General features: G+C 48.1%; 1 protein-coding gene across 2 annotated transcripts in view; it reads right to left on the bottom strand.

Annotated features, from left to right (window-relative positions):
• Window positions 1-12,827, bottom strand: part of spns2 (SPNS lysolipid transporter 2, sphingosine-1-phosphate) — a 70,674-nt gene that overhangs the window by 27,677 nt on the left and 30,170 nt on the right. For both annotated transcript variants that reach the window (XM_056284998.1, XM_056284997.1), the window contains exon 3: window positions 6,476-6,627. In XM_056284998.1, the coding sequence (XP_056140973.1) occupies window positions 6,476-6,627 (152 nt within the window). The remainder of the gene's footprint in view (window positions 1-6,475; window positions 6,628-12,827) is intronic.

Below are 12,827 nucleotides of genomic sequence, written 5' to 3'. Positions count from 1 at the left end.
TAACAAAGTCACACCTTTACATTAATACATCAAAACAAACAGTTCAGTTTCCATCACAGAACCCCAGGTCAAGTCAAAGAGAGAGAGAGAGAGAGAGAGAGAGAGAGAGAGAGAGAGAGAGAGAGAGAGAGAGAGAGAGAGAGAGAGAGAATCTACTCTGTGCTTTAGGGCCAGTACATGGAATATATATAACATGCAACAAAATGAATAATTTGTGAATCTCTAACATCCAGAAAACTGCATATGTGTCTCTGTGTTTAGTGTGTGTGTGTTTCTGTGTTTAGTGTGTGTGTTTCTGTGTTTAGTGTGTGCTTTGTGCTTAGTGCTTAGTGTGTGTGTGTGCTTATTTAAACCAGCAGCACAGTGTCCTGCAGATTTCTCTTTCTTCCGTCAGCCTACTGTTTGTCTGCTATGTGTTTGCATCATCTTCTGAGCTCTGCAGCGTGTTTGCTCTCTGCAGCCTGCGTGTAGAGGCTCAGTGTGTTGCTGAGTCTCTGCTCACCTTCTGATGAGCTGCTCTGAAAAGCTAAGGTGGTCTAAGGTGAGGTCTAAGGTGATGTCTAAGGTGAGGTCTACGGTGAGGTCTAAGGTGATGTCTAAGGTGAGGTCTACGGTGAGGTCTAAGGTGAGGTCTAAGGTGATGTCTAAGGTGAGGTCTAAGGTGAGGTCTAAGGTGAGGTCTAAGGTGATGTCTAAGGTGAGGTCTACGGTGAGGTCTAAGGTGAGGTCTAAGGTGATGTCTAAGGTGAGGTCTACGGTGAGGTCTAAGGTGATGTCTAAGGTGAGGTCTAAGGTGATGTCTAAGGTGAGGTCTACGGTGAGGTCTAAGGTGAGGTCTAAGGTGATGTCTAAGGTGAGGTCTAAGGTGAGGTCTAAGGTGAGGTCTAAGGTGATGTCTACGGTGATGTCTAAGGTGAGGTCTAAGGTGAGGTCTAAGGTGATGTCTAAGGTGAGGTCTAAGGTGATGTCTAAGGTGAGGTCTAAGGTGATGTCTACAGTGATGTCTAAGGTGAGGTCTAAGGTGATGTCTACGGTGAGGTCTGTGAGGTCTAAGGTGAGGTCTAAGGTGATGTCTAAGGTGAGGTCTAAGGTGATGTCTAAGGTGAGGTCTAAGGTGAGGTCTAAAGTGATGTCTACGGTGATGTCTAAGGTGAGGTCTAAGGTGATGTCTAAGGTGAGGTCTAAGGTGAGGTCTAAGGTGATGTCTAAGGTGAGGTCTAAGTTGAAGTCTAAGTTGAGGTCTAAGGTGATGTCTAAGGTGATGTCTAAGGTGAGGTCTAAGTTGAAGTCTAAGTTGAGGTCTAAGGTGATGTCTAAGGTGATGTCTGAGGTGAGGTCTAAGTTGAGGTCTAAGGTGATGTCTAAGGTGAGGTCTAAGTTGAGGTCTAAGGTGATGTCTAAGGTGAGGTCTAAGTTGAGGTCTAAGTTGAGGTCTAAGGTGATGTCTAAGGTGAGGTCTAAGTTGAGGTCTAAGGTGATGTCTAAGGTGAGGTCTAAGGTGATGTCTAAGGTGATGTCTAAGGTGAGGTCTAAGGTGATGTCTACGGTGATGTCTAAGGTGAGGTCTAAGGTGATGTCTAAGGTGATGTCTAAGGTAATGTCTAAGGTAATGTCTAAGGTAATGTCTACGGTGATGTCTAAGGTAATGTCTACGGTGATGTCTAAGGTGATGTCTACGGTGAGGTCTAAGGTGAGGTCTAAGGTGATGTCTACGGTGATGTCTAAGGTGAGGTCTAAGGTGATGTCTAAGGTGATGTCTAAGGTAATGTCTAAGGTAATGTCTACGGTGATGTCTAAGGTGATGTCTACGGTGAGGTCTAAGGTGAGGTCTAAGGTGATGTCTAAGGTGAGGTCTAAGGTGATGTCTACGGTGATGTCTAAGGTGAGGTCTAAGGTGATGTCTACGGTGAGGTCTAAGGTGAGGTCTAAGGTGATGTCTAAGGTGATGTCTACGGTGATGTCTAAGGTGAGGTCTAAGGTGATGTCTACGGTGATGTCTAAGGTGAGTTCTAAGGTGAGGTCTAAGGTGATGTCTAAGGTGAGGTCTAAGGTGATGTCTAAGGTGAGTTCTAAGGTGAGGTCTAAGGTGAGGTCTAAGGTGATGTCTAAGGTGATGTCTATGGTGATGTCTAAGGTGAGTTCTAAGGTGAGGTCTACGGTGAGGTCTAAGGTGATGTCTAAGGTGAGGTCTAAGTTGAGGTCTAAGGTGATGTCTAAGGTGAGGTCTAAGTTGAGGTCTAAGGTGATGTCTAAGGTGAGGTCTACGGTGAGGTCTACGGTGAGGTCTAAGGTGATGTCTAAGGTGAGGTCTACGGTGAGGTCTAAGGTGAGGTCTAAGGTGAGGTCTAAGATGATGTCTAAGGTGAGGTCTAAGGTGATGTCTAAGGCGAGGTCTACGGTGAGGTCTACGGTGAGGTCTAAGTTGATGTCTAAGGTGAGGTCTACGGTGAGGTCTAAGGTGAGGTCTAAGGTGAGGTCTAAGATGATGTCTAAGGTGAGGTCTAAGGTGATGTCTGGAGCTGTGGCTGCTCAACAAGAAGAGCAGGGGGCAGCATCTGTGGTCAGCGTGTGATCCTCTTCTGTTAGCCGCCTGTCTGTGATGGTGTATCTGTCATGCTGTGTCTGTGATGGTGTGTCTGTGACACGGTGTCGCTGTGTCTTTGATGGTATGTCTGTGATTGTGTGTCTGTGATGGTGTGTCTGTGACGCTGTCTGTGATTGTGTGTCTGTGATGGTGTGTCTGTGATGGTATGTCTGTGACACGGTGTCGCTGTGTCTTTGATGGTGTGTCTGTGATGGTGTGTCTGTGACACTGTGTCTGTGACGCTGTGTCTGTGATTGTGTGTCTGTGATGGTGTTTCTGTGACGGCATGTCTGTGACAGTGTACCTGTGACGCTTTGTCTGTGACAGTGTGTCTGTGACACTGTGTCTGTGATTGTGTGTCTGTGACAGTGTGTCTGTGACGCTGTGTCTGTGACAGTGTGTCTGTGACAGTATGTCTGTGACGCTGTGTCTGTGACAGTATGTCTGTGACAGTATGTCTGTGACAGTGTGTCTGTGACAGTATGTCTGTGATAGTGTGTCTGTGACAGTGTGTCTGTGACAGTATGTCTGTGACAGTGTGTCTGTGACAGTGTGTCTGTGATGCTGTGTCTGTGACAGTGTGTCTGTGACAGTATGTCTGTGACAGTATGTCTGTGACAGTATGTCTGTGACAGTGTGTCTGTGACAGTATGTCTGTGACAGTATGTCTGTGACAGTATGTCTGTGACAGTGTGTCTGTGACAGTATGTCTGTGACAGTGTGTCTGTGACAGTGTGTCTGTGATGCTGTGTCTGTGACAGTGTGTCTGTGACAGTATGTCTGTGACAGTATGTCTGTGACAGTATGTCTGTGACAGTGTGTCTGTGACAGTATGTCTGTGACAGTGTGTCTGTGACAGTGTGTCTGTGATGCTGTGTCTGTGACAGTGTGTCTGTGATGCTGTGTCTGTGACAGTATGTCTGTGACAGTGTGTCCTGTGATGCTGTGTCTGTGACAGTATGTCTGTGACAGTGTGTCTGTGATGCTGTGTCTGTGACAGTATGTCTGTGACAGTGTGTCTGTGACAGTGTGTCTGTGACAGTGTGTCTGTGATGCTGTGTCTGTGACAGTATGTCTGTGACAGTGTGTCTGTGACAGTATGTCTGTGACAGTGTGTCTGTGACAGTATGTCTGTGACAGTGTGTCTGTGACAGTATGTCTGTGACAGTGTGTCCTGTGATGTATGTCTGTATGTGGATATGCATTCAAACAGCGAGGTGCACAGTCTGTCTCCGCGCTGAGAGAAGCCAGTGTTTATGTGACGGTCCAGCGGTTGCATGTCATGGTGATCTGATTCCGCGACAGAGTTTTACCTCAGCTGAAGGTGTTTTGTGTGTCACAGTAAATAGAACCAGCCAACATGAAGAAAGATAAAACTTCCCCTATGTTGTGTTAAGCCTGCATGGGCAGATAACATCAGAATATCCACAGACTACAGGTTAATCAGAAGGTATGAGTTGCAGTGGGGCTGTGAAGAGATTCAGATGTGGACGTTATCTTATAAACAGCATCATCATTTTTTATCAAAAAATTGGAGGGCTCCAACACCCCCCCCCCAAGCTGTCATAGGCTGAAGAGCCTCTTAAGATGGGCGTCTGGGTAGTGTGGCAGTCTATTCCATTGTCTACCAACACGGGGCTCACTGGTTCGAATCCCTGTGTTACCTCCAGCTTGGTCGGGCGTCCCTACAGACGCAACTGGCCGTGTCTGGGGGTGGGAGGCCGGATGTGGGTATGTGTCCTGGTCGCTGCACTAGCGCCTCCTCTGGTCGGTCAGGGCGCCTGTTCAGGTGGGGGGACTGGGGGGAATAGCGTGATCCTCCCACGTGCTACGTTCCCCTGGTGAAACTCCTCACTGTCAGGTGAAAAGAAGCGGCTGGCGACTCCACATGTATCGGAGGAGGCATGTGGTAGTCTGCAGCCCTCCCCGAATCGGCAGAGGGGGTGGAGCAGCGACCGGGACGGCTCGGAAGAGTGGGGTAATTGGCCAAGTACAAGTGGGGAGAAAAAGGGGGGAAAAATCCACAAAAAAAAAGAAGAAAAAGAAATAAGTTGTTTCACTCATTTATTTAGCTCTTTCACTAAAGTTGGCAATTTGCCTCAACCAATCTGTGTAAAGCCCAAGTCCTGGTTTCCCAGAGCTTTTTGACCCCGGTCGTCTGCACGTACAGTCCAGGGCCAGGAGGTGCTGTTTTCCTTACAGCAGCACACTGGAGAGATAGATTATAGAGCAGCCAAAAGGGCTTCACAATAGCTTCTTATCAGCACAGGCTACTGAAAGGCCATGACACGTTCAACTTGTTTTACACATGCAAGGTTACATACACACACACACACACACACACACACACACACACACACACACACACACACACACACACACACACACACACGGGGTGGAAAAGAGGAAATAGAATAATGCTGTGCTTCCATTTAGCTGATTACAGCTCCAGAAATAACAGGCCGGTATAACGGGCTCAGACAGTGTACATTTCCAGTCGGTGAGTAACAGTTAATCTTATCGGAGTCCACCCATGGAGTGATCGGAAAGTTCAACGCCAACAATAAAACTCCACTATGAAAAATGGGGTCACTTCAACGACTGGGTGACATGTCAGAACCAGCCTGTGCATGGGCCGAGTTTCGAGGCTAGGCGGGGGAAAGGAGAGCAGGGGAATCCATTTCCTGTAAACCCGGTCTCATTCCTTAGGTAATTTCCTGGAAGTAGCCCTAACTAACAATCTCAGTAAAGACAAACAAGACTGAGAGTGCAAAGGAAGTGTGACTGCACTTTACCAATGCGTACGTCTTCACCTTCCATTGTCGGTGTTGCTAAGCGGTTCACTGTGGACCCAAACAGTTTATCTGCTCAACACCACAACCCCTATTACACCGCTTTCTGTTCCTTCTAATTTGTAACAACTCGAATATCTGACGCTAATAGTACAGTATCATCTGCATATTGTCTGACGTTGAACGTCTCCCCATGTGATCTTGCTAATACACGAGTTGCATTTGTTGTTGTTTTTTAACGAAAACAAGTTATATAAACATTCAGTGCCCTACTTTTGTGTTATGACTAAGAGCTGAAGTGATATATAATTACGTGACCATCTCCCGATGAGACTGCGGCCCATTTCCTTTCGCTCAGCATCTCACTGATGTGTGTGTGTGTATGTGCCTCTGTGTGCATGACTGAGCCATGCAGCCAAGCAGATGCTGCGAGGCGACGCTCTGGATGCAGCGATACAGCTCAAGTGGCTGTATTGCTGCATTTATCTTCCATCGCTTAGCTTTGTTTAACCCCTCACCCCACCCCCACCCCCACCACCTCGGCCCTTTTTCTGATTGAATGAACTGAAAAGGCTTGAGATTTGAGTTTAATACGCCGCTCTATTCCCACACTCCCAACCCGCATCTCCCAGAAAATTAATAACTAAATCAAATCCCTTGCCCTTCTTGTATGTGCATTCCGTATTCAGTCATGAGCTTTTCTTCTTCTTCTTCTTCTTCCCCATTTTTTCCCTTCCCCTGCAGAGTGCATGAGTTCTTCGTCTTGCTGCTTACAAATACAAAGAGCACACTGGACTGCATAGCAGCAGGCCTGACCCTCTCAATGTGAGGACAACTTTCACGCCATAAGATGTCTCCTGACTTTTTGATTCAAATTTGCCCTTGCATTCAGGTTTATCCTGACTGTCAGCCTGAGCCGCGAACTTATTTTCAACGTTTAGACCACAGAGTAAGGATCATGTCAGACTGGGTCGATGCTAGGAAATGATCGTCACATTAAACATTATCATTAAACTATAGAAAACCCTGTTATCAACACCCTGCCACCACAAAGAGTCACCATACTGATTTCCCCATGAGTCCGGGGGCGGTTGCTCACCTTCCAAGAGGAATGGCCAAGTAGAAGACGGACAACATCATGGTGCGGCTGTTATTGGTGAATAAGTCTCCTATGATGGTGGGAGAGATGGACGAATAGCTGGACTCGCCAATACCCACCAGCCCTCTGGAAAGTACGAACAGCCAGTAGTACTGAGTGAGAGGGAGAGAGAGAGAGAGAGAGAGAGAGAGAGAGAGTTAAACACATAGACAGGGAAGTTACAATTTACAATTTTATTTAGCAGACACTTTTATCCAAAGGGATGTACATCTGAGAGTTAACACAACACAAACAAGGATCTGGTCAGGAGGTGACAATGCAAGTAAGTGTCAATTAACTAGGTTCAAGTTCGATAGGACATATGTGTTAACAGGCAGTGCACAAAGGCAATGCATAAGCTGCATAGACATTTTTTTAATACCATCAGGTGTGGAGGTGTTCGAGAAAGAGCTGGGTCTTTAGCTTCTTTTTTATTTTTCCCCCTTTTTCTCCCCAATTGTTTCTGGCCAATTACCCCACTCTTCTGAGCCGATCCAATGTCTGCTCCACCCACCTCTGCCAATCCGGGAAGGGCTGCAGACTACCACATGTCTCCTCCAGTACATGTGGAGTCGCCAGCCGCTTCTTTTCACCTGACAGTGAGGAGTTTTGCCGACGATTCCTGTGCTGGCAGGCAACGGAATAGACCGCCAAGCCACCCGGACACCCCTAGCTTCTTCTGAACGATGGAGAGGGACTCAGTGGATCGAATGGAGTTTGGTAACTCGTCCCACCACCGGGGAACTACAGAAGATAAGAGTCTGGCTTGTAACTTAGGGCCCCGTTGTGGCAGAAGTGCCAGGTGCCAGTCATTTAGCGAGCGGGACTGAGTGTAGACCTGAATGAGGGAGTTCAGGTAGGCAGGAGCCGTTTTAGTTGCTGTTTTGTAAGCGAACATTAAGGTTTTGAATTTGATGCCGGCAGAATCTGGGAGCCAGTGGAGGGATATGAACAACGGAGTGATATGTGCTGTTTTGGGGTGGTTGACGACGAGATGCGCCACCGTGTTCTGGATCATTTCCAGAGGTCTGAAAGTGCATGCAGGGAGACCTGCCAGTAAGAAGTTGCATTACCAATGTACGATATAACAAGAGCCTGTACCAGGAGTTGTGCTGCATGCTCAGATTGGTAGGGTCTAACGTTCCTGATGATGTACAGGGCAAATCAGCGCGACCGAACAACTGAAGCCACTTAAAGGTTAGTTGTTCATCAATCATGGCACCCAGGTTTTGGGCAGACTTTGTGGGCATGAATTGGGTTGAGCCGAGCTGGATAGGAAGGTGTGTCATCCATATAAGCAGAAAACATGTAACTGGAAAACTTTCACCAAAAAAAAAAAAAACCTCCTGAAATGTTTTTTTTTTACATCGTACTGAAGTGTTTATTAAAAAGAGCGAAGCACAGTTGTCATTTTCTTCACTGTCGTTTAGTCTTCAGACTGCTTACTCAAGGGAGGTCCATATACATGTATGTCTATGATGCTGCGCCAGTCAGAGACGTGAAGGTCGTCAGAGATATAATGACAGGCCTTCATCATAGCCCAACAGTTCTATACGTGCAGTCCTGTTTCAGCATCAGAATATGGTGGTGAGAAGTATTAAATCACATGTGCCGTCGTGGTTTTAATTTCAATATAGCAGGAAAGCTCCATAACATGAACAAAGCTGCAAGGTGCATCATGGCCGGATTGACCTACCGGGGGGCCCCGGGGCACGCACGTCCATTGGGCCCCCCGCCCCGTCAGATAGGCTACGCAAACAATACTAAACATTGTTAAATGTAAAACTAACGCAAATACCCAAAATGGTAGTCGACGCTATGCCAATCTGCATGGGATTTGGATGGCCCCCACATCAATAGAGACTTTGTAGCTTGGGGCCCCACATCAATAGAGACTGCAGCTTGGGGCCCCACATCAATAGAGACTAGGTTGGGCCCTGCAGTGCGACGCAGGGTTGGAACAAACGTCCCTTGTAGGGTATGATTGGGGATCCCTACTGTATGCGAACACAATACCCCTGACCTTTTGGGGCCCCTCGTGGTCTGGGGCCCCGGGGCACTCGCCCGGCATGCCCGGTCCGTAATCCAGCCTTGAGGTGCATAAGGTTGCAGATGGCACCTTTCGTTTTGCAGTAGGAGATACAAATCTACCTGGTAAAGATCAACCACAGCTCCCCAACAGCAGGAGACGCTCTACTGCTAGAAGTTGGATGACAAATGATCCTGGGTAGTGCTTCTCTCCAGTTGACCTACCTTAATCTTAGTTTAAGTAATAGTTTTGGTCACACAAAGTGAGAACTTTTGAGAGGCGATAGTATAATGTCTCTTTTTCTAAAAAAAAAAAAAAATTCTTCAATTGCGAGTACATTTGCCCCGATCTTGCCTTTTAAAACGTGTCTCACTGCTGACAGAATCCTTTTCTCTCTGGTTTCCTTTCAGCTCTCCAAGGAGGAGTGGTTTCAGAGTCGCACAAGCCCAACAAGTGGATTACAATGGAGTTTATATATTAGCGTTAAACTCTGCACTACCACTTTTTAGTCAGCAAATAAACACCGGCCCCTGCTGTTTATTACATAGTGGTGAGAGTCAGGGAAGGATGTAACACAAATCCATGTTTGGCTGCATGTTGGAGACGGATTTAAGCGTGTAGAGGTTTCTACAGATACACAACGTCACCGACTACACGGTCACGTCAGTTAATGACGGCACATCATAACCGGAGTCGGTTAGCATAGTCCTCTGAGACTTTCACACAACGTCTCTGCAGTGTGCCTTTTTCTATTTTGACCCAACTCGTATGTGGAATCATCAACACTAGATCATCTTTGTACTACAGCAGGCTTCATTCAGACCACCCCAACTGAAAGAGAAGTTTTAATAGGCGTCCAAAGCACTGGCAAGGGGATTTGTTATGCAATATTTACAAAATGAATAAATAAATAAATATATTGTTATTGCTTGCATGGTTGCACATTAATTGCATGTGTGCATATATATATATATATATATATATATTTCCCCCCCTTTTTTTTCTCCCCAATTGTACCTGGCCAATTACCCCATCCCGGTCGCTGCTCCACCCCCTCTGCTGATCCGGGGAGGGCTGCAGACTACCACATGCCTCCTCCCATACATTGCGGAGTCGCCAGCCTCTTCTCTTCACCTGACATTGAGGAGTTTCGCCAGGGGGACGTGGCGCGATCACACTATCCCCCCCCCCCGGAACAGGTGCCCTGACTGACCAGATGAGGCGCTAGTGCAGCGAACAGCACACATACCCACATCCGCCTTCCCACCCCCATAAATGGCGAATTGTGTCTGTAGGGACGCCTGACCAGGTAACACAGGGAATTGAACCGGCGATCCCCGCATTGGTAGGCAACAGAGTAGACCGTTACGCTGCCCGCACGCACATATATATATTTGTGTGTGTGTGTCCTTGTTGAGCTTCTCATTAATTGAAAGACATTCGTTAAGGCGATACAGGAACCGGAGGAAGTCCCATAACCATGACCCCTCATGACCCCCTGAGCTAACCCCCGCCGTCAGCTGCCGCCGCAGGCTTCAGGCTGGTGGAGGGAGGGGGGGCCACTGCAGCACAGGGCCATGCTCAAAGCCATCAAATGGGCTGCTGGAGAGTAAACAACACACAAGCCACGCCAGCAAGGATAAAATGTGCAGAGCGGGGAGAGCCCGACTCCCACAACTGTCTGTGGCGTTGTACTCGCCCACAGTGTTTTCCATTATAAGTGTTTACAGTTGACCTAAACAATTTCCCTCAGCCAGCGGTTTCACATTATATTCGCTACTGTGTGTTTATGAGTGAATTAAAACAGGGATTTATCTCCGCGCTCCTGTGTTGTTTTGAAGGAAATATGGCGAGTCTATTTTCCTCGCTTGACGGCCCATCATTAAGATAAATCTTGATGGCAGCTGTTTTTGTGTGAGGTTACTAGGCTATGGTGGCCCTCTGGCTCGGAGGGTTTCAGCGGCAACCGAAAAAGAAACGTAGCTGCGAGCGGCAAAGCCACGGCACCGCTATAAAAAGAATTCAGGGGGTTCAGACAACGGAGGTTAAAGAGCATGACGAGATCCAGCAGCCAGAGTTGAAACCATGAGCGGACTTAAGAGAGCCACGTCTGAGAACAAGAATAACCGAAACGTCATCTGTATGCTGCAGGAAAGGCCGGCGGAGTTCCAGTTTGACCCGACTTCAGATTCTTCCGATTTATCTAATTTTGAGATATTGAATTCTTCTCTGCATTTAACCCGTCCTAGCTGTGTGCTTAGGGAGCAGTGGGTAGCCGTGAGTGCAGCACCCGGGGACCAGCTCCAGCTCCTCCTGCCCTGCCTCGGTCTGGGGCACAGACAGGAGTACTGACCCCATGCATGTCTTTATAATGGTGGGGAAAACCGGAGCACTCGGGGAAAACCCAACGCAGGCACGGGGAGAACATGCCAGCTCCACACAGAGGACGACCTGGGATGACCCCTCCCCCGACATTGGACAACCCCGGGGTTCGAACCCAGGACCTTCTTGCTGTGAGGCGACAGAGCTAACCACTGCGCCACCGTGCCGCCAAAAAAATTGGGGAACGCTTCACAAATTCGCGTGTCTTTTGAAACAGGGAGATATCTGAGTATGTGCATAAAGCAGTTATATTTTAGCATGTCGGTCTACCTCAGAGGCTGGGAGGACGCACAAGCCAGTGCGTTCTTAGTGCCGGTCCGAAGCCCGGATAAATGGGGAGGGTTGCGTCAGGAGGGATATACGACATAAAACCTTTGTCAAATCAAATATGCGGATCACAAGTCAGATTTCCATACCGGATCGGTCGAGGCCCGGGTTACCAACGACCGCCACCGGTACTGTAAACCAGCAGTGTGCCGGTGGAAACTATGCTACTGTTGGGCGAAGGAGAAGGAGAGGGGGAAGGCATGTCCGGAGGCAGTGGGAGAGGAGGAAGGGTAGGAGTGTGGAGGTGAGCGTCGAAACTTTGCATGTTGGCACTATGACTGGTAGAGGGAGAGAGCTGGCTGATATGATGGGGAGGAGAAAGGTAGATATACTGCGTGTGCAAGAGACCAGGTGGAAGGGGAGTAAGGCCAGGAGTATCGGAGGTGGGTTCAAACTCTTCTACCATGGTGTGAATGGGAGGAGAAATGGGGTAGGGGTAATTCTGAGGGAAGAGTATGTCAAGAGCGTGCTGGAGGTCTAAGAGAGTGTCAGACAGAGTGATGAGTATGAAGGTGAAAGCTGAAGGTGTGATGATGAATGTTATCAGTGCGAGCATGAGATGGGAGAGAAAGGAGACTTCTGGAGTGAGTTGGATGACGTGGTGGAGAGGGTACCCAAGGAGGAGGGAGTGGTGATTGGAGTGGACTTCAATGGGCATGTTGGTGAGGGGAACAGAGGTGATGGGCAGGTTCTACCATGTGCCCAATATAGTCAGCTGACTAGACTTCTAGACTTTTAATGTCCTGTCAAGTGTCTAGAAATGGCTTGATTTTTGTACAACTTGCTGAAGTGCTGTGTAGTGGTCACTTTGAAATCACCCGCATAAATCAGTACACACACACACACACACACACTATATATAACTATATAGGAGCTTTTCATGTGATGTTGACTCTCAGCGGGATAAGCAGCCCCACCTCACGGCCGTACATACACAGGGGCTTTTAGAGACGTCACCATGGTGAATAGGGGTGTGGTCACTATGGTGAATGGGGTGTGGTCACCATGGTGAATAGGGGTGTGGTCACTATGGTGAATGGGGTATGGTCACCATGGTGAATGGGGTGTGGTCACCATGGTGAGTAGGGGTATGGTCACCATGGTGAATAGGGGTGTGGTCACCATGGTGAATAGGGGTGTGGTCACTATGGTGAATGGGGTGTGGTCACCATGGTGAATAGGGGTGTGGTCACAACCTGTCCCAAGCCAATAAGGCTGACCCCACACAGGTTTAAATGTGGCTGCACACCCACAAAGCCTGACGGCAGAGCCCAGGACAGGACCGGAGTCTGCAGGGACGGGGACCCCACCAAGACTTTTAATGAACGTTTATTCTTAGTCTTTAAACGCTTTTTAGCTCCGCTGTTCGTAATCCGTCGTCTTTGTGTTTTTTAATAAACTGGCTGTTGCACCCTCATCTACCGCCAGTATCCGTGTCCCCGTGCTGGGGGGCCCCCCGGCTGTGGTGGAGAGATTTGCCACAGTCACATGTCAAGGGGCAGTAAAACTTATAGTCTTTTCTTTACAGGCACCGTAAATGAGACAAGTTTGTTGCATGTGCCTTCATTAGTTAAC

This window comes from Lampris incognitus, chromosome 8, assembly GCF_029633865.1.
Source record: "Lampris incognitus isolate fLamInc1 chromosome 8, fLamInc1.hap2, whole genome shotgun sequence".
Classification (NCBI taxonomy): Eukaryota; Metazoa; Chordata; class Actinopteri; order Lampriformes; family Lampridae; genus Lampris; species Lampris incognitus.
The sequence above is the reverse complement of the archived record's forward strand: the minus strand, read 5'-3'. Positions and strand labels throughout refer to the sequence as shown.